Genomic DNA, 21,443 nt, shown 5'->3' with positions numbered 1-21,443 from the left:
TCCACCATCTCGCCCTGCTTCCTCCAGGCCTGTTCCAGAAAAGCAGCTGAAGACTTTGAATGTACTGACCCCTGCTGACCTACTGAAAATGAACAGCATTCTCCATTTAAGTGATGACTGTATAAAAAGTAGATGAGTTACTGAAAGACATGGCTCAACTGTTGTTTTTTAAATTTTTAAATATTTTTATTTATTTTTGAGACAGAGACAGAGCATGAGCAGGGGAGGGGCAGAGAGAGAGAGAGAGAGGGAGACACAGAATCTGAAGCAGGCTCCAGGCTCTAGGTTCTGGGCTGTCAGCACAGAGCCTGATGGGGGGCTCGAACTCCCATGGACTGTGAGATCATGACCTGAGCTGAAGTCCACCCCCCAGGCGCCCCTCAACTGTTTTGATACTCCAGTTGAAGGTGCTCCCGGATTTCCCAAGCCCAGGATCCTCTAAGAGAACAATGGCAGCCTGTACAGGGGCTGCAGTGGGTTCTGTGATAACGACTAAGACATCAATAATGTTACTTTGATCATTCACTGTATGCCAGACTGTTCTAAGTGCTTCCTCCGGTTAACTCATTTAACCCTTACAATCCCTCAAAGATAAGTGCCCTTCTGGATCAGGAAGCTGAGGCCCGAGGGGTGACCTTGCCCCAGGCCACACAGCTAGTAAGTGGTGAAGCCAGGATTCAAACCCAGGCAGCCTAACTCCAGAACTCATGTTGTAATGCCTCAAACAATTGAACGTACAACCTCAGCAACCAGAGAGAGGTAGGGTTTCAAGCCAGGTGACCAAGATGCAGTTGTAATGCGAGGTGGTTAGGAGGGCAGAAGAGCTGTTTCTGGTCGAGTGTACAATTCCATACTGTCAAATAAATGTAAAGAGAAAAAAATGACAGGTTCTGGTAAGTATTGAAAGTAAGTAAAAGGGTTGTATTTAAGGGTCATGTCAGGGCAAAAAATATATATGTGTGTCATTCAGGTGTTTAGGAGGTATGTGAAATTGCTCTGGAGGAAGGGTGACAGGCTTCCCAAAAGGCACTCTGTTGCAGCTGTCACCAGTGGGCTCCTCTTGCTTAGGCCCTTGATGGTTTGGGCCTGGGTCACCTGGCTGGTCTCTGGGCTTCCAGCTTTTGCCTGTCCCATCCATCTGACACTGCAGCCTGGTGTAGTGAAAAGAGCAGGCTCACCCACTGAGAAATCGAGAGGTTTGGGTTCCAAGCCTACCTCTGCCCCTAATTCAACTGTGTGATCTTAAATAAGGTCTTTAAGACCGGGCCTCAGCCTTTCTCAGAGCGTATTCTGTGGAACAGTATTTACAGGAGAGCTTCTGGAAAGAACAAGCATTCTTCCCCACACCCCTCCTCAGCAAAGAAACCTGTTCCACCCACAGCTTCCTAAACCCTGCTTAAACCTTTGGAACCAGCTCCCAAGCGCTCCCTTCCAGCTCTAAAATGCTGCAGTCTACCCTGTCGTCGCCCCCACCCCCCACCCCAGGGCCCCCCCAGGAACTGGCTCCTCCATCCACCTCCTCACTCAGCCAAAACCTTATCATCATTCCAGGCTCCTCTGATGCCTCAGCCCCCACATCCAGCCCACAGACAGGTCCTGTCCTTTTAATTCTCAGTGGTTACCTCTGGTCCTTCTGCTACTCTCCATTTCCACTCTGCTTGTCCCACTGCAGCCCATTCTTAGGGCAGCCAGAATGGGTTTGCAAATCACATCACCTTGACACTCTACTTAAAACCTCCCAGTTGGGGCGCCTGGGTGGCGCAGTCGGTTAAGCGTCCGACTTCAGCCAGGTCACGATCTCGCGGTCCGTGAGTTCGAGCCCCGTGTCAGGCTCTGGGCTGATGGCTCGGAGCCTGGAGCCTGTTTCCGATTCTGTGTCTCCCTCTCTCTCTCTGCCCCTCCCCCGTTCATGCTCTGTCTCTCTCTGTCCCAAAAATAAATAAAAAACGTTGAAAAAAAAAAAAATTTAAAAAAAAAAAAAAAAACCTCCCAGTGGTGGGGCGCCTGGGCGGCTCAGTCGGTTAAGTGTCTGACTTCAGCTCAGGCCATGATCTACCGCTCATGGGTTCCAGGCCCACGTAGGGCTCTGGGCTGACAGCTCAGAGCCTGGAGCCTGCTTCGGATTCTGTGTCTCCCTTTCTCTCTGCCCCTCCCCCCATCCTTCAAAAATAAACATTAAAAAAAAAAAAAAAAAACCTCCCAGTGGTTTCTATGAGGTCCCTAGAGCAGTCAAATTCATAGAGGAGGTGGAATGGTGGTTGCAGGAGCCTGGGGAAAGGAGTCGGGAGTCAGTGTTTAATGGGTACCGAGTTTCAGCTGGGGAAGATGGAAAAGTTCTAGAGAGGGATGGGATGGTGGTGATGGATGCACAAAATGTAAATGTACTTAATGCCAGTAAACTGTACACTTAAAAATGTTTAAAATGGTAAAATGTGTTGTGTATATTTTATCACAAGGCAAAAAAAAAAAAAAAAAGAAAGAAAAAAAAATCATAACCCAGTGGCTTCCCAATATATTTAGAATCAATCCAGACTTGGCACCGTGGCCAGCCAGAGTCCTGTGACCCACTCCCTTCCCCCTCCTCCAAGCTCACCTGTAATTCTTCTCCACTCAGTTCCTCCATCCAGCCACTAGTGTCCTTTCTGCACCTCACCCAAACTCATCCTTACCTCAGAGCATGGCGTCCGCTATTCCGTCTGTCTGGGAACCCCTGCCTGCCCCCGACTCCCAGCCTCTGAAACCCTGCGCTCCCCCACTCCCACATCCTGCCACTTGACCCCTTTCCCCTTGGTTCTTTCTCATCGTTTGGAACTCCGTTCAGAGGTCTCCTCTGTACCAAGACCCGGCCTAAGTACCCATCTGCAACAGGCACTTTGAGCACATCCCTGTCTTAGTACCTTTGTAGTACTTATTATTTAGTTACAATACCTTGTCTTACTTAGGTACTAGCTTATCACTTGTCTCTCCCCACGCTTCTCAAAAGTAAGTTCCAAAATGGTTCCTATGTCTGTTTTCCCTGCAGTATCTTGCACACAGAATAGTGCCTAGTTCATGGCAAATGCTTACTATTTGTTACTTGTTAAATGGATACATGAGAAAGAAAGCAGACAGCACTCCCTCTGTGCCTTAAGCTGGCCTGGGCAACTCTGTGTTTGATACACTGTGCCTGGTTCTGCTCCTCCCTCCCTGGTGGGGCCTCTTCTCTCCAGCTTCCCTTTCTCTTTGACTCATCCCTCTCTAGGACTGGTCATCTCTTGGCCTCTACGCCTTCCCACTTGCTGGCTCCCTTGCTCCAGTTCTCCATGCTTGAACCCTCTGGGGCTTACTTGTTCATAGCTCATATTGTCAGTCACCGAGCCATGCAGATTCTATGGCAGAAGCCTCTCCTGAGTATCTTTCTCCCCAATTCAAAAGTCAGCAAACCAGAGCAGCTGCAAGAAACAGTCTTGCTGGGGGCACCTGGGTGGCTCAGTCAGTTAAGCTTCTGACTCTTGAGTTTCTACTCCAGTCAAGACCTCACAGTTAGTGGGATTGAGCACTGTGTCAGGCTCCGTGCTATATGGAGCCTGCTTGGGATTCTCTCTCACCCTCTCTGCCTCTCCCCTACTTGAAGTCTCTCTCTCTCAAAAATAAACCAACCTTAAAAAAAAAAAAAAAAAGGAAAAGAAAAAGTCTTTAGCCTGATCGCAGCTCTCGCTCACCTTTACCTGGGAGCAAATGCCAAACGGATTCCTAGTCCGGTCTCCTTACTCACGCTCCACACTGTTTTACAAAGACATCTTCAGACAGCACTAGTCAAATAGCCCTGCTCCTATTCAAGACCTTTCTATGGCTCCTGAGTGCCTACAGGGTAAACCCCAAGCCCTCCCGCTGGGATCTGTGACCTTCCCAGGTTACTGCAGGTGTCTTCTATGACTCTGTACCTGGTTCTTTACCTTTCACTCAGGTGGAGCCCCTGACCACTCCCTATACATGCCTCGTCTGGTTGGTATCTTTCCTTTCCTTCAAGGCCAGTTTGAACCACCTCCTCCAGGAAACCTTCCTTGAATCAGAAGACCTGTCCAGGTCTCCTCCTTGCCCTCTTCACATACTATTTTGTATTGTTTTGGAATAACAATAACCACTGTTTATTAAACTCTAACGTGCCAGGTTCTCTTCTGTATTATCTCATTTAAAAATTTCTTTTCTTAATGTTTATTTCTTTTTGAGGGAGAGAGAGACAGAGCGTGAGCAGGGAAGGGGCAGAGAGAGGGGGAGACGCAGAATCCGAAGCAGGCTCCAGGCTCCGAGCTGTCAGCACAGAGCCTGAAGCAGGGCCCTTACTCACATGCTGTGAGATCATGACCTGAGCCAAAGTCAGACTCTTAACCGACTGAGCCACCCAGGGGCCCCTGTACCCTCTCATTTAATCCTTACACCACTCTTATGAGGTACGTGCTTTTATTATCCAGGTTTCATGGATGAAGAAACTAAGGCACATGACAGGCGGGGCAAGAAGTGACTTGCTAGAGACTGCACTGCTATAAAGCAAGTGAGTCAGGGGGCGCCTGGGTGGCTCAGTCGGTTAAGCTGCCAACTTCGGCTCAGGTCATGATCTCACAGTCTGTGAATTCGAGACCCGTGCCGGGCTCTGTGCTGACAGCTCAGAGCCTGGAGCCTATTTCAGATTCTGTGTCTCCCTCTCTCTAACCCTCCCCCATTCATGCTCTGTCTCTCTCTGTCTCAAAAATAAATAAATGTTAAAAAAAAAAAAAATTAGGGGCGCCTGGGTGGCGCAGTCGGTTAAGCGTCCGACTTCAGCCAGGTCACGATCTCGCGGTCCGTGAGTTCGAGCCCCGCATCAGGCTCTGGGCTGATGGCTCGGAGCCTGGAGCCTGTTTCCGATTCTGTGTCTCCCTCTCTCTCTCTGCCCCTCCCCCGTTCATGCTCTGTCTCTCTCTGTCCCAAAAATAAATAAAAAAAAAAAAAAAAAAAACAAACATTGGAAAAAAAAAAAAAATTAAAAAAAAAAAGCAAGTGAGTCAGGGTCCGAACCTAGACAGTCTGACTCCAGAGACCATGCTCTTAACCTCTACTCCACGCCGTGCCGATTTTTATCCTTTATGAAACAAGGCTCCCTTTGCCTGAAAATCTCCCTCCCACACACATCAATTCCTACTCTGCTCTATTTCTACTCTAATTCCTACTCATGTCATGGGAAGCACAACCATCTCCTCCAAGCTGCATTTCCTGGTGTATCACCAGCCAGGATGGGTTAGGTGGTGCCTCTGGGCTTCCTCCATCATAGCCCCAATCACTATCTTCCCACATGGAACTTGGGACCTGAATCCGAGTGAGTCTGAGTGTCCCTGGAGCCCAGCACAAAAACCCACAGAGGCCTTATAGGGTGTTTGCTGAATGAATGAATGAATGGGATCAGCCTACTTTATCCCAGAATTCCCTTACCACCTAGCAGTCTCCCACAGAAGCCACTCAACATATGGCCACTGAATGTTGATGGCACTTTCTAAGTGCAAGGTCACCGGCCTTGATGGGACTCTGTTTCCTGCTGAGACTCCCCCAGGAAGGCAGGGCTACACCTCCGCCCAGGCCTCCTTTCTCACCTCAGCCACACCTGAGCCCCTGATCTGTTTTCTGTCCAGATAGGACTGCCCATTGAAAGTGGTAGACAGAAGCGCCCGAGTGGCTCAGTTGGTAAAGCGTCCGACTCTTGATTTTAGCTCAGGTCATGATCTCACAGTTTGTGGGATCGAGCCTGGTGTCAGGCTCTGTGCTGACAGCATGGAGCCTGCTTGGGATTCTCTCTCTCTCTCTCTCTCTCTCTCTCTCTCTCTCTCTCTCTCTCCCTCTCTCCCTCTCTCCCTCTCTCCCTTTCTCTCTCTCTGCCCCTTTCCCGCTCGCTTGCTCACGCTTGCTCTCTCTCAAAATAAATAAATAAGTTTTAAAAAGAAAAATAAAGTGGCAGATTTCTAGGCACTGTGTCAGTTGCCAGCTTTGCTGCCTTATAGCAGTGACGCTTTGAGAAAATCACTTTTTCTCTCAGAGCCTCAGTTTACTCATCTGCAAAATGTGGCTGCTGATATCCATGCCCTGCCTCTTTAGCAGGCTTCTTTACATTTTCCTTAAAATGCATAAAATATCAACAATAATTTGTTCTTCCCACAAATGTTTATTGCACAATTACTATGTTGTACATACTACCTTGTTAAAATTTCAGCCTTCACAGTAACCCTCTGAGGTAGATATTATGAATCTCTATTTTACAGGTGAGGGAGCTGAGGCTCAGGGATGGCATGTGACTTACCAGCTGTACCTGGGGACAAGTTGCAGAGACTAGATCCGTGCATCTGTGTTCTTTCCACCCACTTCACTTCCCAGACTCCCTGCTGCTGTCAATTAGCCAGGGCTTCGCCACCCCCTGGGGCCTCCCCAGGCCTTAGTCCCCTCAGCATTTGCTTCCGCTGTAGAGAAGCAGCAAGGGCTGGTTTCTGAGACCCCAGAAAGATCTCGGTGGCATGTGCTGCTGAGATGAACACTTTGAGAAAAGTCTACCCTCTTCAGTTTTTTAGAAAGCCTGAGAGGGGAGTAGCATCAAGTTTAATCTATTTGAATCTTTACAGGCACTTTTCTTTTTACAAGTTTGAAAACTTGAGGGATCCTCGAGGGAAGCCCAAGGGATGAATTTCTGGTTCCCAAATCCCTGACTCAGGAGCCTCCCTGGGGGGCCCAGGCAGTCCAAGGTCAGGCTCCACCCCAGCCTGCTGGAGCAGCTCACCCGCACTCCTCAAAGATGTCCGGGTAGTGTCGGAACAGCACCGGCGGGTCCCGGTCCCCCCGCACCGGAGCCCGAGGCACAGCCCGAATCCCAGGTCTCCGACCGCGCCGCCCCCCAGAGCAGGAGCGATGGATCCACTGGTGGGCTTCCACAGCAAACTTCCTCTTGAAGCGCATGCCACACTCGGGGCAGGGGAAGGGCCGCTCCCCTGAGTGCATGCGCCGGTGGCTGACCAGCAGCGAGGGGTAGGTGAAGCGGCGGCCACAGTCTGCACACACGTGACGCCGCTGGCTGCCCTGAGTGTCCACGCCAGGCACCGGGACCGAGGGCTGCACACCTGTGCTCTGGTTCCAGGCAGCGTTGGTGGGTTGCTGTGCTCTTGCCGAAACCTTTCTTACGGTCCAGTCAGGGTTGTGTTTGACCAGCTCTTTAGAAGGCTCCTTCCCAGGAGTCTTTCTGGGTCCCTTGGCTCCTGGCCCTTCCTCTGGTGCCTCTTCCTTCTTGTTTGGGGTGCCTCCTGGGAAACAGGAATTAAGATACATTTTAAAACACATTTGCTTCCACCGTCTCAGGTTATAGGATTTTTTTACTTAGGAAGTGTCAGAAAAGTACTGTCCAGCGATTAAAACACAAGCTTTGAAGAGTGACTTATCTGGGCCTTGGTGTCTCAATGTAGCAAATGGGATTCAAAGGTTTCTTTACTTCACATGGTCTCCGGGAGGATTAAATCAGTAGAAGCATGTTTGGCATTTAGTAAATGCTCAAGAAAACAGTAGCTATCACTGTTGTGTTTTCTCAATTTTTTTTTGTAGGGTAAGACTTTTACAGACGAGGAAACATTTGCACAAGAGCATTCAGCTAGGGGATGGTGATGGGGGGGGAACCAAGTTGTTGATTACTGGGCATTTTCTCTTGTACCACTTTGCCTTGCTTGAGGAATGTGAAAGGCAGACCTGAAGCCGCTTCCATTCCTAGGGGTTTTTAACTGTTCTTGAAAAGGGAAGAATGGCTGGTGTTTTCTCCAAGTGGGACCTAGAAACCAGTCTTGGACTTGGGCTCCTACTTCTCCTACTCTGGTCCTAACGTGACTACTGTCCCAAGTTCTGAAAACTTTGTACCAGGTCTGTCTTCTTTCCTCCTTAATATCCAACATTGGCAGTCTCTTTAATTCCTTTAGGGACGCTGGCAGTGGGGATTCAAAAGAAAATTCTGTGAAACAGGAAGTCCTGGAGCGCCAAAGGGGGGGGGGGGGGGGAACTTGGGACAATCCCTCACCTCTCAGAGCTCCTCCCAGGCTTTCCCCCTCCTCAGGATCCTGGGCGGCGGGACTCCAAGCCTCACTCTCCTGTTCCATCCAAGAGATGAGGGCTGGTTTGGGGCCTGGGAATCCTGGGAGAGAACAGGGATCACAGTGCTGGCCTGAGAGGCTGTCCTGGGAAGATGGCATCCCCCTGCCAGGGTAAGGGCACCTCCTCAGAACTTATGCTCAAGCTGGACAAGTTCTGCAACGCTCCTGCTTGAAGGAAGCGGATGCGGGATGGAAGCACTCCCTAACCTGAAGCCCTGGGAATGGAGGTGGCTGTGGTGCTGTTGGTGGAATAGTGCGGGATTAGAGCTCACAATCCTCTAGGTCCTCACGTCATCTCCCCTGTGAACCCCAGTGAAGGAGGAGGTGGGGGGGATTCTGACCCGGGGCCTCACCGAGCGCGCCCAGGTGGCCGTAGGTCTCCCGCATCACGTCCCGGTACAGGGCCCTCTGCGCGGGCCGCAGACACCCCCACTCCTCCGGGGAGAAGTACACGGCCACGTCCGCGAAGCTCACGGCCCCAGGCTTCTTACAACCAACCCCGGTCTCCCCCGGTCTCAGCGCCAGGAGCGGGGCTGGGGGCGGCGCCATGGGGCCTCCCGGCCCCGAGCAGCGGCCGCCCTGTCCCCCAGGCCACTGCCTCCCCGCGCGCGGCCTCAGCTTTCGTCGTCCACAGGAAGGGCTCCGGAGGCCGGGGCCCCGCCCAGCCTTAGCGTCCGGACGCAGTCGAGGGCACCGAGGTACAAGGGACTGGCTGCTAGGGATTCGGGGGGGTGTGATGGGGACAAACAAAACCCCTCGGTGTTTATTCACTTCATGGCAGCTTGGATTTAGATAGCCGGGTTAAGAGACCCGGAAGGTGTCTTCAGAAAATATGGCGACATCCTGGCTCCAGTTGTCTCTGGATTCTTTAAGGGCGCCATTCTTTGATCATACCAAACATGGCGCCTATCTGGCTTCTCTGGCCTCAGCGGCCACTTGCCCTCAACCACAATGGCCGCTGCAGGTGGGGTGGGAGAGGAGATAGGCGGGACGGGGCGGAATGGGAACTGGGTAGAGGTGGGCTGAGGGGCGGAGCCTTCCTGCCTTCAAGAAGGATGGACGGACCGTGGCTTCCAGCACCGCTCTTTGCCTGCACTGCCAGGCGGCCGGTGATTGGTTCCAAGAGCAGGAAGAGGCCGCACCGCCCGGCCGGCCGGGCGAGTGGAGCGTTGGAAAACGCCCCTCGTTCGGCTGGCTGTGGAACCTCTGGCTGCCCTGGGCCAGTGTGGAGCTGCGCATTGTGTCCTCGACGTTGTCCCTCCTCGCCTTCCCGCGGCAAGATCTGGAATCCGGTCCCCAGCCCCAGAGACGCAAATGCTCTGGCCAAGCCCTGGGGTACAGCCGAGGTAGAAACCAGGTACACGTTTACCGTTGGGACCACGGCTGTGGATCGCGCCCGACTCCTTGCATCGCGGGACGGCTGTCAGTCTCTGGACGGGAGCTTAGGGGGAGAACTTGGTTGGTGAGGTTGGAATCGGAATGGGGACATTTTTAATTACATTTTAATTTTTTCCAAATTAACTAATAGTCATGGTTTTTAAAAAGTAATGCAAAGGTTTTTAATGAAAAAGGCAGCTCCCCTACCCTTTTCACTCTGTTCCCTAAAGACCACTTTGAACTCTTTTGTTAATTTGAATTATATTGTACATAAAGTAAAACGCACAGCTCTTCAATGTAAAATTCGCTGAGTCTTGACAAATGCATACAACCGTGTTAACCATCACTCAAAACAAAATATACATCTTAGATGTCACCCCTGAATGTCTCCTTGTACACACTTTCCAGTCATTACACAATTTTTGATTGTGGTAAAATACACATAACAAAAACTAATTTTATACCTTAAAATTCAATAGCATTTAGTACATTAATAATATGCAAACATTATCACTACTTTCATCACCCTTAAAGGAAACCCCCAACCCTTTGAGCAGCCACTCCTCATTCTCCCCTTCCTCCATCCCATGGTAATCACGAATCTTTCTGTCTCTATGCATTTACTTTTTCTGGATATTTCACAGAAATGGAATCCTGCAATCTGTGGCCTTTACATGTCTGATTTCTGAAATTAGCAAAAAGTTTTCAAGATTCATCGATGTAGCATTTATCAGTGCTTCACTCCTTTTATGGTTGAATAATACTCTACTGTATGGATATAGGTTTTCCCTGCTATCTGATAGTAGAATGTTTCTATGAAACCTTTCTTTTAAAAAAAAGGTTTTTTTTACATTTATTTTTGAGAGACAGAGTGAGACAGAACACAAGCAGGGGAAAGGCAGACAGAGAAGGAGACACAGAATCTGAAGCAGGCTCCAGGCTCCAAGCAAGTGCTCAGCACAGAGCCCAGTGTGGGGCTCGAACCCACGAACCATGAGATCTTGACCTGAGCCGAAGTCGGTCACTTAACCAACTGAGCCACCCAGAAATGGTGTAAAGCCAAGAAACAATTACCATTAACTTATATGGAAAACTTTTTTAAACATTTCCAGACCCCAAAAATAACCTCTCTTAGGCTTTACTTATACCGTAGGACGCACAAAATAAATCTAGATCAAGAACAGATACTCACACAGTTCAAAGCTATAGTAGCTTGATGCCAAGGGGCTGAGTGTAGTTCCCTGGGAAGGAGCTTGGTGGGGCCACTCTTGCTGCTTGGGGTGCAAGCTGCCTCTGTAAAAGCAAAAATTCTTTTTGGCTTTCTTTCAGTTAGTGAAAACGGGTACTAATGTAGGTTTTTTTGTGGTTTTTTTAACAAATATATTATTTCAAATGGTTGTTTATTTTTGAGAGAGAGACAGAGCACGAGCAGGGAAGGGGCAGAGAGAGAGAGAGGGAGACACAGAATGTCAAGCAGGCTCCAGGCTCTGAGCTGTCAGCACAGAGCCCAACGCAGGGCTTGAACTCATGAACCGCAAGACCTGACCCGAAGTCGGACGCTTAACCAACTGAGCCACCTAGGCACCCCTTAACGTAGGTTTTTCTTAAAGTGAAGTGGCCTAATGGGAGCTTTTGAAAAGTGAGGGGACACATGTATACCACATTTTGTTTACCCATTCATCAGCTGATGGAAATTTGAGTTGTTTCCACCTTTTGTGTTGCTGTGAACGTTTGTATAAGGCATTTTGTTTAACAGCTTTGAGATTAAATTAGCTCAATAGATACCTCTTGCATTTAAATTGTACAGTTTAATGGGTTTTGTATGTTACATTATTTTTTTAATTGTAAAATACACAAGATATAAAGTTTGCCATTTGAACCGTTTTTAATTTTACAGTTCAGTGGTGTTAATTACATTCACAATGCTGTGCAACCATCACCACTATCTACTCCCAAAACATTTTCATCACTGCAGAAGGAAACCGGGAACCCACTAGGTGGTCATTCCCCATTCTCAACCCTGGCTCCTGGTTAATTTTAATCTGCCTTATGTGTCTATGCATTTGCCTATTCTAGGTACATCCTGTAAGTGGAACCATATAGCATGTGTCCTTTTGTGTCTGACTTATTTCACTGCCATCTTAACCATCCCCACCATCCTCTCTAGAACTTTCTCACCTTCCCAAACTGGATCGATACACCTTTTTTTTTTTTAAGTTTATTTATTTATTTTGAGAGAGAGCGAGAGTGGGATCAGGGGAGGAGCAGAAAGGAGGGGAGAGAGAGAGAGAGAGAGAGAGAGAGAGAGAGAGAGAGAGAGAGAGAGAGAGAATGAATCCCAAGCAGGTTCCACACCATCAGTGCAGAGCCCAACTCAGGGCTCGAACCCATGAACCACGGAGATCATGACCTGAGCCAGACACTCAACCGACTGAGCCACCAAGGTGCCCCTGGATCAATATACTTTTAACTCTTAGCCACTTCTTCTGGAGCTTTCATTTTAAAAAATATGCTTTTCTTGTTTCTTGATAGACTCATTTTAGAAATTGTTTGTGAGCATCCTGCAATGATACTTGCTTGGTTTCTAGCCCCATTTTGCTCACCTTTTTTCCAGACGTGAGGTAATAAATTTGTGAAATTTCCTATACATGCTGTGATTATGTTTCTTTTCTGGTCAGTGTTTGCTTTTTTTAAATTAAAACGTATTTGACATATAGCACTGTGTAAATGTAAGGTGTATAACGTGTTGATTTGGTACATTTACATATTGTAATATTGCCATTGTCATTGTTTGCTTTTAAAAACTTTTTTTTTTTCAATTTTTTAATGTTTATTTATTTTTGAGAGAGACGGAGAATAGCGGGGCAGGGGCAGAGAGAGGGAGACACAGAATCCAAAGCAGGCTCCAGCTCCGAGCTATCAGCGCAGGGCCCAATGCAGGGCTCAAGCCCACAAGCTGTGAGATCATGACCTGAGCCGAAGTCAGGCACTTAAACCGACTGAGCCACCCAGTCACCCGCTTTTAAAAACTTTCTAATTATGTTTCCTTTCTCCTTGCATCATCTGCCCTTTCTGCTTCTTTAAGTTGTTCTGAACTACCAGGGATAGCATCAAACCTCAAATTCCCATTCCCCCCCCTCCCCCCGCCCCGGGAAACCTCCCTCCTTGAGCCCTCAAACTGGACTGGGCCTTAGCTGTCGTCCAGGGTCTTACTTCCCCACTGTCCTGGATTGTATCCTCTGCCTCCTAGATTCAAAATCCTCCTAGTTTTTCAGTCGAGATGGATCAGCTTAATGGTTTGTGGCATTGGACTACAGATACTAGATAGCTTTATCCCATTGGGAATATTCCTGCAATCAGGCAGGTGCCATTTGGTCCTTGGATTAACAAAACCCTCCTCTCTGTTGACGGCAGTCCACTGGCTGGTCTTGGAACCACTCCTTGCTTGGCTGTCCTGCCTGCGCTAGCACCTGCTGTCCCCGCCCCTCCCCCTTGTGTTCACAAATTATTCATTGCTGCCCAAGCTAGTGCCTTTTTCCGTCTTTGTACTTTCTTGCCCCACCTTTGCTGGTTTTCACTGGAATACTTCTGGCTTTTGGTGTGCCTTCCACTGATATCACCTCAACAGTTACTTGCTTATTTTATAATTTTTTAAAACTTGAGTCCTGGAGGGGCGCTTAGGTGGCTCAGTCGGTTAAGTGTCCAACATTGGCTCAGGTCACAATCTCACAGTTCACGAGTTTGAGCCCCATGTCCGGCTCTGTGCTGACAGCTCAGAGCCTGGAGCCTGCTTCAGATTCTAGGTCTTCCTCTCTCTCTCTGCCCCTCCCCCACTCATGCTCTGTTTCTCTCTCTCTTAAAAATAAACATTAAAAAGAATTAAAAATTTTTTTTAACCTTTATTTATTTTTTTGACACAGACAACGGACAGGAGAGGGTCAGAGAGAGCAGCAGGCACAGAATCCGAAACCGGCTCTGAGCAATGGGCACGGAGCCCAACGTGGGGCTGGAACTCATGGACCGCGCGATCTCGACCTGAGCCGGAGTCAGACGCGCAACCGACTGAGCCATCCAGGTGCCCCAAGCTCAGTTGGTTCAGCGTCGACTTCGGCTCAGGTCGTGATCTCACGGCTCGTGAGTTCCAGCCCCGTATCAGGCTCTGTGCTGGATCCTGCTTCGGATTCTGTGTCTCCCTCTCTCTCTGCCCCTCCCCTGCTCACTCTGTCTCTCTCTCTCTTCCTCAAAAATAAACATTAAAAAAAAAAACACCAAACCTTGAGTCCTGGAGGGGCCTCACTGCACTCACAGTGACGAATAGTGTAGAAATAGAGTAAGGAAAAATGTGCCTCCAGATAGGAGTCTCCTTCCAAGCAGAGAATCAACTTTACCTAAAGAGAAACTACAAAGGATTTCACCTGGACCAAAAAATACTTTTGTGTACTCACATACAATGTTATAAACCACTTCTTTTTGCACGAGGGATAGAGAAAACTTAAGAAGGAGATAGAGCTAAACAATAAACTTGGGTGTTAACTAATCGGATTGAAACACACCTTCAAGACTAAAACTGTGCTTCATCATAAGTGGCTGAGGTCATGTTGTTTTTCCTGCCACACATAAAAATACAAAGATGCTCTCGCTTTCAAAATGTTTTGATTGCCCACTAACATGTTGTTCCAGAATCTCGATCACATAGGACTATGAGAATTCATAAAACATGCAGAAGATAGCTTTAGTTATAACGGAACGCCGAAGTTTCTTGTGTACAGCTCAGCCTTATGTTGAAGAGCTGAGGAATGATGGGTAATAAGGTCTGCAACTTACTGTGAAATAAAATACGACGCATAAACGAACGGACAGGGGCTAGAGAGATGGATTGACATGTGATAAAGCATAATTGTAGAATCTGGATTAATTGTGGGATCTAAATGATGGGCGCGAGTGTTTACCATAAAATTCTTACAACTCTTTTGAATGTTTGAAAAAATGTCATACGGTGACACGAGGGCACTCAGTCACTTCAGACTATGAAGACATGCTAGGTGCTTTCACGTTTTATCTCCAACAACCCTGTGAGGTTGACAAGTGAGACAACTGAGGCTTTAGAAAGGTTGAATGACATGCTTAAGGCCCCATAGCTACTTGGGACTGAGCCCAGCCTGGAATCCATGTCTACCAATTCAGGACAGGCTATGTGGCGAGGTAAAATAACACCCAGTTATAATCATTTGGGGGGGGGGGCAGCTCCTGGGTGGTTAAGCGTCGGTTAAGCATCCAACTCTTGATGTCGGCTCAGGTTGTGATATTGTTAGTCATGGTTCGAGCCCGTGTCAGGCTCCCTGCTGAGCGTGGAGCCTGCTTTGGATTCTCTCCCCGACCCCCCCCCCCCCGCCCCTCCCCTGCACATGCTTTCTCTCTCTCTCTCTCTCTCAAAATACATAAACATTTTAGAAAATAATCATTTTTGGAACCCAGGGGTTTTGAGAGCAGTCTTTTGTTCAAAGAGCTATTTGAATCCCCTGGCACCATGCCTGGCATGCAGACATGCTTAGTCCCATCCACTTCCTTGCTTATTCCTTCAAGAGTTTCCTAATCGAAAATAGGGCTAGCGGATCTAAGTGGGTCACAAAGACCCCTTTTAACTGTTGACACATAAAAACGTTACAGTAAAAATTAGACTGGAGATACTAGGCCTTGATTTCAACCCTTATCACCGGTAATTTACTCTTTCTTTTATTTTTATTTTTATTTTTTTTTAACATTTTTTTTTTTATTTACTTTTGGGACAGAGAGAGACAGAGCATGAACGGGGGAGCGGCAGAGAGAGAGGGAGACACAGAATCGGAAACAGGCTCCAGGCTCCGAGCCATCAGCCCAGAGCCTGACGCGGGGCTCGAACTCACGGACCGCGAGATCGTGACCTGGCTGAAGTCGGACGCTTAACCGACTGCGCCACCCAGGCGCCCCAACTCTTTCTTTTAAATAAAAGTCCCAGCATTTTGTTTCCGCCTGCTGTGGTCCAAGAACACATCTTTATTCAGAAGGTGTAAAATCCAGAGAACATGTGAATATCTGAGGGAAAAAAAAAAACAAAAACACAACATCGTAATCACTAATTCATAAAAGAGGGAAAAAAAACCTTTCAGCTAAGCGTGATACTTTAGTGCGCTATGTACAGAGTGAGCACAGGGCAGGGCAGTTTCCCAGCTGAAGCCACTGTTCTCCCTGTCGTCACCTTTAGGCCCTTATAACCAAAGAGTGCCAACAGTGGCTTGCCAAGTGTCTCACCTGCACTGGCTAAAAGAATCCTTGGATGAGCTTCCCCTACTGGGGATGGGCCCAAGGTGTGCCCTCTATTTCAGAGGGTCCTCGGAGAGGGTGCAGGCTCCTTCCATAGGCTCTTGCGTCCAGAGGATCTCATCTCTGAGGAACAGGAGAGCTACAGTCCAGAAAGCAGAATGCTCTAAGGGAGAGAACAACCCAGGGGGAAAAGCTAGTTAGGGAAATGATTGGCAGTGAAGAAACTCCACATGGGACTTGGGAGCAGAAGCCTCAGAAAATGGGTTCAGCCCTCAAGTGGCTTTTGATTCCTGCCTCCTTCCAAGGTATCAGCTTGCCCTCTGAACTCAGAGCTTTGTTTTCCTCAAATGCCTCCTTTCTTTCCACTCCTTATCCCGCAAATGCATAAACTTGGCCTTTTCCCTTCCAAAGAAAACTCTAATCATCACTTGTGAGCTCCATCACCCACTTTCTTTTTTTTTTTTTTTTTTTTTAATTTTTTTTTCAACGTTTTTTATTTATTTTTGGGACAGAGAGAGACAGAGCATGAACGGGGGAGGGGCAGAGAGAGAGGGAGACACAGAATCGGAAACAGGCTCCAGGCTCCGAGCCATCAGCCCAGAGCCTGATGCGGGGCTCGAACTCACGGACCGCGAGATCGTGACCTGGCTGAAGTCGGACGCTTAACCGACTGCGCCACCCAGGCGCCCCATCACCCACTTTCTTGAAATATACCTGGAAAGTACCGGAAATGAACTGGAGGCCTCCCAAAACAGGGATCGTCTCTGAAAGCCCTAACACAGGCCACTACTCCCTTAGGCTCTCGCCGGAGCGATGGATCCACTGATGGGCTTCCAAGGCATACCTGCGCTTAAAGCCTTTCCCACATTGTGGGCAGGAGAAGGGCGGGCTATCAGAGTGAATGTGCCGGTGACTGAGGAGGAGAAAGGTATAGGTAAAGCGGAGGCCACAGTCCACACAGTGTGTGCGCCTGTATGTGTGCACCTGAGGATGGCCAGCCAGCGGGGAGGTGTAGGCAAAACAGAGGCTGTAGCCGGGACAGCTGTCGGGGCTTCTCCCCTCTGTGCTTGCGCTGGTGGATGGCTAACAGGTAGGGGTAAGTGAAGCAACTTTTGCAGTCTGGGGGGGGCTTCTCCCAGGTGTGAACCCGCCTGTGGATGGCCAGGGAACCCCTCTGGTGGAAACGCTGCCCACAATCAGGGCAAGAGTGGGGCTTTTCACCTGTGTGGACGAGCTGATGCTGGAGCAGATGTTTGCACTGGGAGAGACGAGCCTGGCATTGGTCACACTGGCAGGGCCGCTCCCCAGGTTGGCCAGGAGGGAGGGGTAGCTGAAGTTGTGGCCACAGTTTGGGCAAGAGTAGGGTGATTTGTGGGTTGTAATGTCCTTGAACCAAGGCTAGATCGGGCTCTTCCCAGAGTCCAGTAGAGCTCTGGGCAGGTGGCTTTGTGACTGGGGCCAGGTGGCCTGCTGGATGGTAACCACTCCTCGAGAGACACTTCCTCATGCGCCGTCTCTTTGTTTTGGACTCTTGTTCAGTTCTTTTTCCTCACTGTCATTCCCGGATCCTGAGACAGGATAAAAGATAAAACTTCAAACTTAGTATATTCCATATGGTGGCCTGACCTGGGAAGCAGCATGAATGTCTGAATATACGGCAGTCTGCTGGACTGGGGCTCTTCGAGACTGGGGCCTCATCAAACCCAGAAAGCTAGCCTGGAGTAAAAGCAAATTTCATCATCTGGACGGTGTTAACACATGAAAGCTCTGAAAGCTGGAGATAAACAGAGGTGAACCCCTACTCTGTCAGGCACTGAGGGTGGTGATGGTCTCAGCCTTTGTGGAGCTTACAACCCTGAACCTATTTATGACCCCTTTGCAAAACAGCCACTAAATGACCTCCCTTGGGCCAACCCCAGTAAGGGGATGTCATCAAAAAGTCTACACTTGGACTGTACTCCAGGTTCCACAGGAAGACCTGGGAACGAGCATTTATTATGACGTGACAGCAGAGAAAACATGTTTGTTTGTTTAATGTTTATTTTTGAGAGACACAGAACATGAGTGAGAGAGGGGCAGAGAGAGAGGGAGATGCAGAATCTGAAGCAGACTTCAGGCTCTGAGCTCTCAGCACACAGCTGAACTCGAGGCTGGAACTCTGAACCAGGAGATCATGACCTAAGCCAAAGTCCCACACTTAACCGACTGAGCCACCCAAGAACCCCAACATGTTTTATTTTAGGATCTCTGATGAATGACATTATCCTTGCATTGTGGTCCACATATTAATACCTAAAAGGAACATTTATCTTCATTTTATTACACAAGAAAAATCAAATTAGGTGTGTGTTTCTCCTTTCCTTTTGCTGCCCTGACAACTCAAGCACTATTTGTACTAGACTAGGGTTTCCCGGTATGATTAAGTAGTGCTATTTAGCTGTTCTATGAGCCATTTTGCAGTGAGATTGGAACCTTCTGGAGAGGAGGTTTAGGGATACGCGATGGGGCTTTGGAGGGGACAGTGTGTGCTATGGATTCGAGTTAGGGGAGGGGCGTCTAAGAGGTGCCAATACTGGGTTTGAGTGAAGTACCCACCCGTTACCTTTCCCCCGTCTCTGATGACAGCTGCTGGGGTCTCACCCTCTGGATCCTGGGCCTCCACCTCTCCTTCCACCCAAGAAATAGAAGCGGGTTTGGGGCCTGAAAATCCTACGGAGGGGAAACATTGGGTTCGGCTGAGAACCCAAGAGGGAAGGATGAGGCTGCTTCCTCAGTGCCCCACACTTCCATCCCACTCGAATCTGGGGACATCAGTCCCCCCCCCCTTCCCGTCATTCCCCCTAGCTGGACCGCCGGGCCTCACAGAGCGCGCCCAGTCGGCCGTACGTCTCCCACATCACGTCCCGGTACAGGGCGCTCTGCGCTGGCCGCCGACACCCCCAGTCCCCCAGAAGAAGTACACGGCCACGTCCGCGAAGTTCACGACCCCAGGGCTGCTTTCTCACGCCCGGCCTCCCCGGGAGGCGTCATGGAAAAACCCTTCAGTGCTACGCCAAGAGAGGCTTCTGGAATATGTGAAAACGCTAGAGCTTTGCTAGCTTTCTTCTGAAAAAGTCCTAAACGGCCACGGCCCTGCCCTTAACCAACATGGCGCCTCTTCGGCCTCAACCTCCTTTACTTTTCCGGTCTGCCCTTCCTCACCGAGGGGAAAACCAGAAGGGAGGTTGGACCTGCAGGGCAGCAAGTCGTAGATGACGTACGTTGATTGGACGGCGCCGGCGATTAGGGGAAGAAGGAAGGCTGTGATTGGTCTCTCCAGAGCGGCCTATTTGAAAGGCTGAGGAGAAGGAGCGACCTGTCTGGAAGGTGGCGCGCGCTGAGAGGCAGTAGGCTCTTTCTCTTTCTTTCTCTCTTCTTAAGTAGGCTTTCTTTTGACCTGGCTTTTCCGGGACAGGATCTAAAAGAGTGTTTTTGACGGTTTGAGGTTACTGCCTTCTACTTACATGAGACCTGTTACGAGCAGGTGCAGATGTCCCGGGCTTGAAGGTGAGTAAAAGCCAAAGGCTGAAAACTGGAGATGATGGAAGTGAGGGCTGGCCTGCCCCGACCTGCTCTGGGTACCCTGGGCAGGGCTAGCCCGGGCGAGCTGCGGAAACGATTCCTACCCGGTATTTGATTTGGCCCATGCCCCGAGGTCACAGATGTCTTGCCTTTCACAGACGCAGCCGCTGAGGGACAGAAAGCAGGTTCAAAATCATCTGGCTCCCAGGTTCAGCCAAGTGCTTAGCTAAGCACTTACTGTACCCTGTCTCGATCAGAAATTTTGTGTTCGAATTACAGCTCATAAATGAGTAATCAAGCTGGGAAATGAATCAAATCACCTCTTAATCTGTTTTTCAAACTTTTCCAACCAAGTAGTATTCATGGGAGCAGAGAAGGAAAGTTCTGCGGATATAACAAAAAACTGTCCATCCGTACAGTGAAACCACTTTGAAGACATAATCTAGCTATACAATTCATGTGGATATGCATTCTATTTCATAATATAGTCAAATTCAATAGAGTGCATAGTCAAAAGTAAGTTTTGAACATGTTGAACGTTCTTATACTACAGGTGGAGTGTAAATTGGTACAACTTTGGAAAACTGTCCGTATCTACTAAAGCTAAAGATTTGCATGCCTATCTATGACCCAGCAATTCCACTCCTACTCACATAATCAGAAGAAGTGCATACATAGGTTTACTGAACGACACGTACTCAAATGTTCAAGCAACATTAGTTGCAGTAGCCAACAACCGGAAACTATTCACAACAGTAGAAGAATGAATAAATAAATCATTGGAATACTATTCATGGAATATTATTTAGAAATGAGAATGAATAATCTAGAACTACATGCATAATATGGATGAATCTTACAGACATACTGTTGAGCAAAAAAAGCCAGACACAAAAATAGTATGTAATATGTAATTCAATTTATATAAAATATAAAAACAGGCAAAACTAATCCAAGCTTTTTGTTTGTAAAGTGCTGATAATGGGGTGGCTGACTGGCTCAGTCAGTAGAGCCTTGCTCTCAGGGTCATAAATTTGAGCCCCACGTTGGGTGTAGAGATTACTTTAAAATAAATAAGTAGGGGTGCCTGGGTGGCTCAGTCAGTCAAGTGTCCATTCTTGATTTTGGCTCAGGTCATGATCTCATGGTTCATGAGTTCAAGCCCCATGTCCAGCTCTGTGCTGACAGTGTAGAGCCTGCGTGGGATCTTCTGTCTCCCTCTCTCTCTGCCCCTCCCCTGCTCGTGTGCCTTCTCTCTCACTCTCAAAAATAAATAAACATTGAAGTAAATAAATAAAGCAGGGCACCTGGGTGGCTCAGTTGGTTAAACATCCAACTCAGGTCATGATCTCACAGCTTGTGAGTTGGCACCCCTCGTCTGGCTCTGTGCTGACAGTGTGGAGCCTGGAGCCTGCTTCAGTTTCTGTGTCTCCCTCTTCCTCTGGCCCTCCCCCCCTCACGCTCTGTCTCTCAAAAGTTAATAAACATTTAAAAATAAAGTGCTGGTAATATTCTGTTTTTAATTTTTTTAAATGTTTTTATTATTTATTTTTGAGAGAGTGAGACAGAACATGAACAGGGGAGGGGCAGAGAGAGAGGGTGACACAGAATCTGAGGGCAGCTCCAGGCTCTGAGCTGTCAGTACAGAGCCTGATTCGGGGCTCGAACTCAGGAACCGCGAGATCATGACCTGAGCCGAAGCCAGACGCTTAACCAACTGAGCTGCCCAGGCGCCCCAGTGCTGGTAATATTGTTTCTTTCTTTCTTTTTTTTCTTTTTTTTCTTTTTGTTTAGAGAATGCCTGTGAGCAGGGGGGAGGGGCAGAAGGAGTGAGAGAGAATCCCAAGCAGGCTCCATGCCCAGCACAGAGCCTGACATGGGGCTCAATCCCACAACCCTGGGATCATGACCTGAGTCACAATCAAGAGTTGGACATTCAACCCACTGAGCCACCCAGGCACCCCAATATTCTGTTTCTTGATCTAGGCACTGGTTACGCAGATGTGTTCAGACTGTGAAAATTGACCTGTACGTACACTTACATATGTGCGTTATGCTTCAATTAAAACAAAAAAAAAGTCT

At 48.6% G+C, this 21,443-nt stretch overlaps 1 protein-coding gene and 1 long non-coding RNA gene across 4 annotated transcripts; both read right to left on the bottom strand.

The window, feature by feature from the left end:
* Positions 1-6,149: 6,149 nt before the first annotated feature.
* Positions 6,150-9,586, bottom strand: LOC131501722 (zinc finger protein 688-like). Of its 2 annotated transcripts, XM_058712147.1 has the most exons (3): positions 8,477-9,584; positions 8,051-8,164; positions 6,150-7,292 (listed from the first exon to the last, which is right to left on the bottom strand). In XM_058712147.1, exons 1-3 carry the CDS (start codon positions 8,670-8,672, stop codon positions 6,772-6,774), a joined length of 831 nt encoding a protein of 276 aa, XP_058568130.1. In that variant the 5' UTR covers positions 8,673-9,584; the 3' UTR covers positions 6,150-6,771. The 2 variants fall into 2 exon arrangements, with proteins under 2 accessions (XP_058568130.1, XP_058568131.1); XM_058712148.1 differs by lacking the exon at positions 8,051-8,164 and having other exon boundaries at positions 8,477-9,586.
* A 5,927-nt stretch (positions 9,587-15,513) lies between these two features.
* On the bottom strand, positions 15,514-18,965 carry LOC131501723 (uncharacterized). Of its 2 annotated transcripts, none has more exons than XR_009256866.1 (5): positions 18,664-18,965; positions 18,396-18,509; positions 17,022-17,368; positions 15,789-15,963; positions 15,514-15,572 (listed from the first exon to the last, which is right to left on the bottom strand). It is a non-coding gene; the product is annotated as an uncharacterized LOC131501723 (long non-coding RNA). The 2 variants fall into 2 exon arrangements; XR_009256865.1 differs by having other exon boundaries at positions 18,403-18,509; positions 18,664-18,964.
* Between the last annotated feature and the right edge of the window lie 2,478 nt (positions 18,966-21,443).

The sequence above is a fragment of the Neofelis nebulosa genome, chromosome 18 (assembly GCF_028018385.1).
Source record: "Neofelis nebulosa isolate mNeoNeb1 chromosome 18, mNeoNeb1.pri, whole genome shotgun sequence".
Classification (NCBI taxonomy): Eukaryota; Metazoa; Chordata; class Mammalia; order Carnivora; family Felidae; genus Neofelis; species Neofelis nebulosa.
This window is presented reverse-complemented; position numbering and strand designations above follow the sequence as displayed.